We start from the raw sequence: 10,147 nt of genomic DNA, 5'->3' as shown, positions 1-10,147 counted from the left end.
CTTCCCCTCGTCTCACGCCGGGGCAACAACTCAGCAGCCACCCCACTGTGCTTAAAGGTTGTTTTTATTAAAGAACAAAAATGGCGTACAGAGGTGTCTCCCCCCACAACAGGGGCAGGGTTGTTTTTATTTATTTCTCCTTTCCTTGGGTGTACCGTGAGTCGCAAACCGCCCGATAAAGTGCTGTCACATCCATCATTTACAAGGGAGCTGGAGGGGAAATAAATATACATCATAAATAAATAAAAATTCAACAAATACTGGACCAAGAGAAATCACAGTACATTTATATCCATTGCACATAGCCACTGTTTCCAGTCTAGACAAGGGTTTCAAGAAGTGGACAGACAGGTAGGCATGGAGGGGGCAGACAGTGAGCAAGGAGATTCCTTGGATAGAACCGATTCACAGCGGACCGTGTCTGGGGGGCGTTTTGTTTTGTTAATTCGCTTTTGGTCCGTTTACACCTTGGCGGTCAGCTGCCCGGATTCGCAGACTGGAGGAGCTGTATTTACACTTCTAGAAACGCTGAGCCCGAGAGCTCCACGCAGTCCTGTATTTACACGTGTCTCCTTAGAAATGGCTTGTGGCTGGGTTTTCCCTTTCGCGGCGCAAGGGGCTGCCGGCTATTCACACTCCGAAGTCGCATGGCTTTGGCGGGAAGGGGTGGGGGGCTCATTGGGGTAGCAGGGGCGGTTTGAAGGAGCAGTTCCCCGTGCAGTGGCGAGGCGTGAGCATTTTGCAGGAGAAGTGGTGGAGCGCGTCGTGGGCCTCTGCAAAGAGAGACAGACACAAAGCAAACCTCGTTACTCCTGGTCCCCCGCATGCGTTCACACCGGGCCCGGTTCCGATCCCCACCGCCCGGGGCTTCCCCTGACAGCGGCACAATCTCAGGCGCATCCCTCTTCAAGGACTATTGATTGAGGCGATTTACAGATCTGCCCCCCTTCCCCAGCACACCTGGTTCAACATTTCCCCGTCGTATCGACACCGGTTTGGTTACAAACCCAAGTGGTCCGCGTTTTATTTCGCATCCGTGTATTCCTCCCCCACCCCCCCAAGACACTGCTACCCCTCTGATACTTGACCCCCCAAGACAATGATTTTCCAGGTGGGCATTTCCCCATCTCCTGCCATGCTTTGGAGAGATACCTTTCAACTTCTGCTGGATGGCGTAGCGAGCTTTCCTCTCCTGGTCCAGTTCGTTACACAGGGTATCTGGGAAGAGGGGGACGGATCAGAGTGAAGGGCATAAATCACCACCCCACACACAGCCCCTACGAGCTTTAATGAAACCCGGCTTTGGAGTTTGGGGTTTAAAAACAAACCGAGGAGCGCGCTGGCTTCTGATCGGAGCCTGGGATTGGAAAGTAACGGCTGAGAATTGCGCTTGAAGGCAGACGGATACAGTCAACATTCAAGCCAACTTCGGCATTACTTCCCAGGTAATTTTACGCCTCGGTTTTTAATTTAGAAGCCCTGGAAATTGCTTCGATAAGAAGTTCAATCACTCCTATGTAATGATGCCTCCGAGCCGTATGCTGGGCTGGCTTGCGATTCCGAGGCTAATCAGACTATACAAAAGGATATTCAATAAAAAAAATAATTGTTAAATTACCTCCCATTTACATGTAAATGACAGAGCTCACATGGCAAGCTCCCTACCAGGGCGGCTCACCTGAGTCGAGCCTTACCTCTGACAATTTGTAGCTGTTGGACCATTTCTTCCCTATACGCCAGCTCCCTCTTCATCTGATCCTGAAAATTATCTGTGCGGATGGCAGGCGGCAGGAAGTGAGAAGGGTAAAGCAGCCGCCCTCCCCCTCGGCCCAAGCATGCATGTAGTGGGGAGGTGTAAAACAGCCCTGCGGCTGGGGGACGTGTCCCACTTTTCCGTTGGAGGGTTGCTCAAAACAGTGCGAAGCAACAAGCCCCCAGTGGGACGGGTTCAAGTGGATTTTAAGTCGTTCTAAAAACCGGAGTCGTTGATACGTGACCCATCAAGGCGGCTCGGCAGAGGAGACGCTCTTAGGGGGTTGGTTGGGGAGGGTCGGGGGGTTTGGTACCTTTCAGACTTTGGAATTCCCGTTCTAATTTCTTCCTAAGCTCCACTTGCTCCAGGAGCAGCTTTTGCAATTCGTCTGTGGAAAAATAAAGCCTCACGTGAGAAAACACACTTTCCAGCTGGAGAAGGAGCCGCGTTTGCTCGAATCGCATTATATTACATTAATCACAGGAGTTAATCGCTCCCGGAAAAAAATACCTACGGTCTAAATAAAACGATAAACGGGGCACTCGGCGTGGGAACGAAAGGCACCTGAAATCGACTGGGTCCATCCGAAGGGATGGGGCTGGGGGCTGCTTTCGTTTTCAGGGCGCACACAAGCGTCCTGGAAGCCAGGAGGCTCCAACCCTTACACTAGGGTGAGGCGTTTTTAATAGGAGAGAGGCTGCAATCACAGCGGGTCGGTGGTTTTAAGCCCAATCTGTGTCGTGAATCATTCCTGGGGATTTCTGATCACCCACGTTTGGCAGATTTCAGCTCTTCGGGCTGAATCACGGGGCCGCTTCAAATCCCTGCCCATTAAGGACAATGCAAATCACCCCCCAGCCTTCAGCTTCTTAACGGGTTTATGGAAAGTGACAACAGAAGGTGGAGGTGAATTAACCATCCCACGCAGCAGCCTGGCCCCCTCGCACGGCGTCTATAAACGCGGACGGGGTTAGTTACAGTTTGGGATCCCTGGCCAGGCCTCGATAGCTTTTCTGTAAGACACCCCGCCAGCGAGAAACGAGCCCTTCTCGGCCAGTTTCTGCCCCTTTATTGGCAGCCAGGTCATCACCACCGCGCGTTGTCTACCCGGCCTGTTTTACCAGCGCCCGGCATCTCTGCTAGGTGCGCGATTCGAGCCCACTTCCACTCCATTTACTATTCGGATCCGGTCCTTTGGACAGGACGGAGAAGTAGATTCCCATTTACCCAAATCTCTCTCGCTCACCCTCCATCTATGTCACTTGTTCAAAACCCAAAAGGGAGAGGAACGGGCGTATAAAGCCAGCCACGCACTGGGATTGCTCTATCCCCTGCGTAAGGAGTTTCTCACACGCTTCTTGTGTTCGAGTCATTCCGGTGTAGAGATGGCATTATGTCTCCTGGCCAGAAGGAGATAGAGCCCACGCTTTCCAACCCCTTCTGGTTTGATTCCGCCTCCCAAGGTCTTTGTGTAAGACCCGAAAATCGGTTTATTTATCCGCATCCAGTTCATTGGATTGCTGAGCCCGATTCACACCAAGAACTGAAACCTATCGATTCCTCCCCCGCCACACACGCACCCGGTCGGGACCTGAGGTTACTGAGTTGATCAATCAGCTTGTGGGAGGATACAGCTGAGAAGCTAATGGAAAAATCCCCCTGCCAGAGGGTCACCGGAGCCCCGGAACCTCACCTCTTGCCAGATTTTCAATGTCTTTTTCAACTAGTTGGGTCCCCATAAAGTCAATGCTGAGACCTTCCTCACCTGCAGTGCAGAACATGCATAGGGTTAGATAGTTGCGCCTATAGGAGCCCTGAAGCACTGGGTTGAGTTCAGCTCTGTTACTGGGGCGAGGGACTGTGGGACACGTGCAAGAACCTGACGGTCCATAAACAGTGCCCCGACCCGGGCCAGAAAGTTTAACTAAGTTGTGAAAGACACAACCGACAACTCTTCAAATAGTTGCGGGTGGAGATCAGCGAGTCCTGTTCCGCATTTAAACACAGTTTGTCTGTAAGCTCCTCAGACCGGTGGGGTATTAAATAATGAAAGTGGGGTGGGGGGTTACAGCTAAAACCGGATCCTACTTCTCATCTGTGTAAATGACAAAACCCAGAGTGGGGGAAGTGGGGGGGGGGAAGGAAACAAGGCCATAGCAACCTAGGAAAAGTGACTTGTAATTCACCACGTTATTTAAATATTTATTTGCCTAAAGCTGTAGGGGACAGCTTCTTATTGGTGATTTAAATGAGCTCCTTTCAGGGGAGAAAAAGTGCTGTCAAAAATATCTATTATTTAGGCGGAAGATAAGGAGCGCAGGAGTTGTGATTATTGTCCCTTGGCCCGCACTCCGGTTTCCACCACAGTTCTGCGTCTGGACGTTCACAGGCCGGGTTACAACACAAAAAACCTCCTTTGGAACAGACTGGAAATCCTGGACCTCCTGCTTACCTCTGTCGGTATTTACAGGGCTTGGATGCGAGACATTCCTTTGGTCTTGATAGGATTTGCTGGTCTCTAAATCCTCTGCTGTCGAGTGATTGTCGTCCTTATCTTGCTCTTAAAGTTAATAAACCGATTTTCAACCATAAGCAACGAAAGTATGATCCTAATATATCCTTAATTACATAATTAAGGACAAAGTCCTTATTAAAGCCTTCTAATCCTAATCGCCTTGCAAGTGGAAAGTCGCTTGCTCTCCTGGAGGTTTATGCATTCAGCGCGCACGCTCTCCTAAACAGGAGACACCGAATCGAGTTGAAAACAGAGTCAAAAATCACAGGCTTCTCCATTAAAAATTCAGCAGCGGTTTTGAAGTTTTCGCTGCCAGACCTTTAGCAAGAGATAACTCCACCAGAGACTGGGAGCGTAAAATACTTGCCCTTTAAGGACAAGTGACACGCAGCAAATATTTGCACCTAAATAAATCCCAGTAAAAAAAAAAAAAGCAGTCTATCAAAATGACACCCGGTTTGGCTTATTTGCATGAAAGACCTTCCCTTAACACAGCTAAGTTTGTTTGAAGGTCCTGCCAAAAATGGAAATGACATGGAAAGATTCATATAGTCTATTAGCAGGCTTGGAATAAGAATTATTCCAAAGGGGGGGGGGAATTGCCACTATTTTCTCTCCCCCTCCCCCGTTTAAATTTCAAGCCATCGGAGACAATTGCTAGCAAAGAGGTCAATTTTACCATTTGCCTCGGGGTTGCAAAGATAAGTGGTTGCAGGCCCCAGTGAAGCAGCGTTCTTCAGAGCCTGCAGATGGTCTTCTCTTTCCTGGGTGTAGACCTTCAAAAGAAACGGAACAATTACATGGATTTAGCTGGGGGGAGCGGGGGGTCACCCCAGCGAGGACCCTGAGCCAGCCCCAGACGGGTTTCGTGCATTCGGGGTGGAGAAGACCCCAGAGTTAGGACCAGTTACTGCTGCTGGGGGTTGCCGGAGAGTTACAGCCCCGCGGTAGAAGGCGACTATCGTTTTATTAAGCGTAATTATTAGCGCTCCGGAGAAAATTACCCCCATTAAAATTCAACCGCGGAGTACAAGAGCTTTTCAAAGCCTGCAGCCCCCACAGACCCAGCAGCCGCCTAATTTTAGGCAATTTTCCCCCTAAGCATGAAAGCAATCCTTCTAATCAGGTTAATTAGCTGTGGTTTAATGCGGCTGCATGTAAATTTACAGGTGCGCCGAATAACCCCTTTTAAAATAATAGAAAGGTGGGGGCGGGGGGTGAATCAAAGCCACCTCTGACGTGCCTGGGAGTTCACACCGTGCGGGGTTGAACGTCCGGGGGGCTGCGGCCACTGACGCTCCCCTGCCGGCTTCACCCGGAGCCAGACACAGCTCCTGGGGCTTAGAGCTGTGTCCACTTCCTCCTATGTCCGCCACCTCCCCAGGGCCTGGTCTCTAGCACCTGCCCGGACACTGCCTGCGCCGCCCTGGCCTCTCCCGGGGGCTGAGACCTTGCACCCAGGCCCGGCGCTACCGTCTCTGCGCGCCCGTGGGCGCAGCGCCCTAGGTAGGGAAGGGCCCAGCTTGGAGCGGGATCCCCGGCAGAGCCCCCCACCTCGTAGCCGCCTCTGCTGCTGCTCCTCTGCGGGCTCCCCTCGGGCGGCGGCCGGTTCCCTTCCTCCGGCCCCTGCTCCCCGGCTTTCTCCTCGGCCAGAGGCGGCGGCTCCTCCGCCTCCTCGACGGCCGCCGCCGCCTCCTCCTCCTCGTCCTCGGGGAAACGGTTGGACTCCACGTCCACCTCGGGCTCGTCGGCCGTGTCGGCGCCGGGCGAGAGGGAGCGGTAGCTGGAGCTGCCCTCGCTGAGGAAGTCCGGGGACAGGTAGCCGGCCGCGCTCCGGCCCGCCCCACCGTAGGCCTCCCGGGTGCCGTAGAGCTTGGCGATGCTCTCCGCGTCCTTCACCACGGGGCGGAAGGCGGACAGGTAACTGCCCTTCCTGGGCAGGGGCAGCGGGGGCAGCAGCGCCTCGTCCCCGGACCGCTCCTCCTCGGCGGCCGCCCTGGAGAGGGCGCTGGAGCAGCGCTCGCCGTCCGCCCCGGAGCCCTCCTGCGGGGTGGCGCTGCTGCGCCCGCTCCCCGACGGCTCCGAGCCCTCCAGCTCGCTGTGGCGGCCGCCCAGGCCCGGCGGGTCGGCGGCGGCCGCGGCGGCGGCTGCAGCGGCCGCCACCACCACGGCGGTGGCGGCCGCTTTGGCCTGGCTCTGGGCCGGGTAGGGCGGCACGGGCAGGCTGCCGGCGGCCGGCCAGAACATGGGGAAGGGCGGGTAGACGCCGCTGTCCTTGCCAGCGCCGGCCTGGTGCGGCGGCTGCTGGGGTTGGTGCGGGTGGGGGTGCGGGTGGCCCCAGAACATGCCCGGCGGCAGGGCGCCCCCTTTGCCGGGCTCGCCCCCGCCGGCTCCGCCCAGCGAGTCGTCCTGCTTCTTGGGGCAGAGCCCGAAGGCGGCGGCCGGGAAGCCGTAGGGGTGCGGGAAGAGCGGCGGCGGCAGCTTCTGCAGCATACCGAAGCCTTTGCTGGGCACCGGGATGACCGGGTAACTGCGTACCGCGCCGGCCCCGCCGTGCGCCCCGGCCGCCCCGCCGTGCGCCCCGGCCAAGCTCAGCGCGCCCCGCTCCCCGGGCGCCTCCTCGCCGCTGCAGCGTAGACTCTTGTGCACCGGGGCCAGCTCGGCTCCGCCGGGCTGCGGCGGGTGCAGGGCGGCCTTGGCGGCCGAGGAGGCGGCGGCCGCCCCGTGCAGGGAGAAGGTCCGCTTGCGGGTGCCGCCGTTGAACATGGCCTTGACATCCTCCCAGGCGTGGCTCAGCTCGTCCGTGGCCGTCTTGTCGCTCAGCTTGAGGTGGCGGCGCCAGGAGTTGAAGTTGGCGGCGTCGGGCTGCGTGTACTTGGAGTCCGGCGTGCGGTGGGAGTGGAAGATGAACTTGTTGGGCGAGAAGTACATGCTGCAGTAGCCGCACTTGATGCACTTGGCCCGGGAGCTGTTGTAGCGGGCCGGGATGAAGCTGCCCCGCGAGCCCCAGGCGCACTCGTGGACCACGTCGAAGGCGAAGTTCTCCGGCAGCTTGGGCGGCTTGTGCTCGCCCAGGAAGGACTTGCAGAGCCGCTCCGCCTCCCGCTTGGTGATCATGCCGCAGCGCCGGGACGAGATGGGCATGGCCCCGGCCCGCCGCAGGATCTCCAGCTGCACCGGGGTGCACTGCACGCAGGTGATGCCCAGCGCCACCCGCCGGTTGTGGATCTCATTGTAGCTGTAGTTCTTGAGCAGGGTGTTGGAGATCTGCGCTAGGCACAGGCGCTCCTGCCCGTCGATGACCAGGGACACTATGGGCACGCCGTACAGGGAGGTCTCACCCACTTGGTTGGGCTTGAGGGGATTGGAGCCCGAGTAGGGCTGCAGCTCTTGCTTTGAATTCGGGGAGGAGCTTGAGTCTCTCCCCGTTCCCATCTGACTGGCAATCGCCTCCATCCCCCCCAAAACAAGCCTGCAAAACAAAAACACAACAAAAGGCAGAGATTAGCCACGCACCCGCGGCCCTGGCGTGCCCGTTGCGCCTGGGGGAAAGCGGCCAGCCAGGAGGCCAGGCAAACTGGGCATCGTTGGGCCTTTTGTGTCGCAGCAGATCTCCCCTACCTGGTAAAATTCAGTCTTAGCAGCAGCCCTGCATCCGTCTCTAGACCGCGGCAGGGGCATCGCACAGGCAGAAAATTCCCTGGGCGCTGGCTGGTACAAGGAGACGTTTTGAGAGGCTGCCGCTATTCAGAAAGGTTTTGCTGTGTGTTAAGTAAGATCTCTCTTCCCCTTTTTCCCCCCCGTCACCTATTATACCAGGATCTGTCTGCGGCTCCAGACCCAGGCAGACCTGAGAATAAGGGCCAAACTGTCATTTTAAATCTACCACAATTACTGCATTACGTGGGCAGCGAGAGAGGAAGAGAAGCTCGAATATAAAATATTAACGAGCGACACAATGCGCTTCTGTAGGTCGCAAAGGAATCTCTCGGTGTCTTTAGACACAAACCGAGCCTGTTTGTTCTCAGATTTCTCCTTGGCCATTTCGGAGCAAAAGTGGAGGGCATTAAACACAACAGCCCGACATCCTTTCATAAAGTGTTGGGGATTTTTTTTGTCCTCCCATCCCCCTGTTTTCCTCTATTTTTAATCTCTCACATTTCAGACGCTCGGTTTCTCGCTCTAAACTATTCCCAGTCTATTTGTGTTAAATAGCACCTCGGCTAGGTAAGTGCTGCATTTGTCCAGATTTGGAGGAAAGGGAAATAGACTTTAATTAGCGCTGCGTGGAGTTGTATTTACACATTAGAGGAGCGACTCAGTAAATAACTGGCTAACCTGACTGCTCCACCTTAGCTAACCGTGAGAGGACTTACCCGAACCGTGGTTTTAAATAAACTCACTGTCTCTTAGCCTGGCAGTAATCCTGCGGTGACACGGGGCCACCTGTATTTAATCAAAACCGCTGCGCTCCCGTTTGAAAGGGTTCCCAGGCGCCAGCCCGAACGAGCGAAGGTTTAGGAAATGCACCAGCAGCCGAAAGTTGGCGGGTCTGTTCCGAGACTTTGGGCCCCGTGTTATTTTGAAATGCGCTGGATCGACCACTATACTCGACTCAGGCAGGCTTGGACCTTCTCCCTTGTCTAATGCCATTGCAGGGGATTAGGAGCGAGGGCAATTACTGACCTGCCCCATAAGGCTCCCCACTCGCCCAGAGAGCAGAAGGAAACGTGAGCCCAGCAAATGAGCTTATCGAAAAGGGATCACCGCGTTAAGCAGCTTTCATGGTAATTACACAGAATAGCTAAAGTGTCCTCCTCGAAAATGTGAATAAAACTTCACCCCAGCTCTGTCTAAACGCGGCCCGGCTCCAGACACAGGGGCTTCGTTGTCTTGGCTGCCGCCAAAATGTTGGGATCCAATACTAAGAAAACGTATTTATTTAGCTTGAGGAGGGGGGGGGATTTTGTTTGTTTTTAAGTGATTAATTCAAGGCAGCAAGTCACTCATCCCCCCCACACCAGCAGTCCCATCCCAACGCCTAATTGGACGTGAAACCGGCAGAAGGGGGCCGAATGTTCTGGTATTAAAACGAATTACTTCGATATAAACCGAAACGAGAAAGGCGCCATCCCGAGAAGGAGCAGAGAGGCATGCGGCAGAAGGGAAAGCCCGAAATGTCGCTGCAAACACCGACCCACATATTGTTGTCAACGCCTCCCAAGCTCTGCTTGGATTTGTGTGTGTTGGGTTCGAAGCCGGGTTGCAAAATACATTCAAGGCCAGCCGTGGAGCGTGGGTGCAGGGCGGGGAAGGGCTTACCTTGTGCGGTGCAATCCCAGGAGTGGCGGCAAGGTCGGGAGCACTTGTCAAAATAGTCCAGCAGCAGCCCCCCAAAACCAAGCCACCCCCCGCTCGCTAGGTTCCGTTCGTGCCAGGCGGCAGCGGCATCCAAACCCCAAGCAAGGTGCGGAGTTTCATGGGAGCGCCCGGGCGCCTGCCCTCCGCCCGTGTCCTCCCGCGCGGAGATGCAACAAGAAAAGTGACCACATGGCAAGTCCAAGGGAGGATGCTGATCCTTAGCTGAAGACGTTGCACATTGATCCAGTGACAGCTAAAATCATAGGAAGGCACACCCACTTAGCACCCGCGTATTTACATTAACTGCCTTCGGGACCCGGGCGAGCGTCAATCATGGTTGCGCTCCAGTCAATCAAAACGCAGCCGGGGCTGCTTTAAGGGGGGGACAAAAATTGCTGGGGGGAGGGGAAGTGGTGGGGGGGGGGAGGAAAGGAAAAGCGATTAGAAAAATCCACGCGATCTGGCAAAGGTAAGCGCTTGGATTTGTCCACCTTTCACCTGGGCCGTCTCCCCGCACT

General features: G+C 55.5%; 1 protein-coding gene across 2 annotated transcripts; it reads right to left on the bottom strand.

Moving 5' to 3' along the window:
* Nucleotides 1-46: 46 nt before the first annotated feature.
* On the bottom strand, nt 47-9,790 carry SKOR1 (SKI family transcriptional corepressor 1). 2 transcript variants are annotated; one of them, XM_034782759.1, is made up of 9 exons: nt 9,591-9,790; nt 5,823-7,740; nt 4,948-5,044; nt 4,206-4,313; nt 3,447-3,518; nt 2,067-2,141; nt 1,695-1,769; nt 1,153-1,218; nt 47-773 (listed from the first exon to the last, which is right to left on the bottom strand). In XM_034782759.1, exons 2-9 carry the CDS (start codon nt 7,722-7,724, stop codon nt 676-678), a joined length of 2,493 nt encoding a protein of 830 aa, XP_034638650.1. In that variant the 5' UTR covers nt 7,725-7,740; nt 9,591-9,790; the 3' UTR covers nt 47-675. The 2 variants fall into 2 exon arrangements, with proteins under 2 accessions (XP_034638650.1, XP_034638652.1); XM_034782761.1 differs by lacking the exon at nt 3,447-3,518.
* Between the last annotated feature and the right edge of the window lie 357 nt (nt 9,791-10,147).

This window comes from Trachemys scripta, chromosome 10, assembly GCF_013100865.1.
Source record: "Trachemys scripta elegans isolate TJP31775 chromosome 10, CAS_Tse_1.0, whole genome shotgun sequence".
Lineage (NCBI taxonomy): Eukaryota > Metazoa > Chordata > Testudines > Emydidae > Trachemys > Trachemys scripta.
Note: the sequence above shows the minus strand (reverse complement) of the source record. Positions and strands in the feature narration are given on the sequence as shown.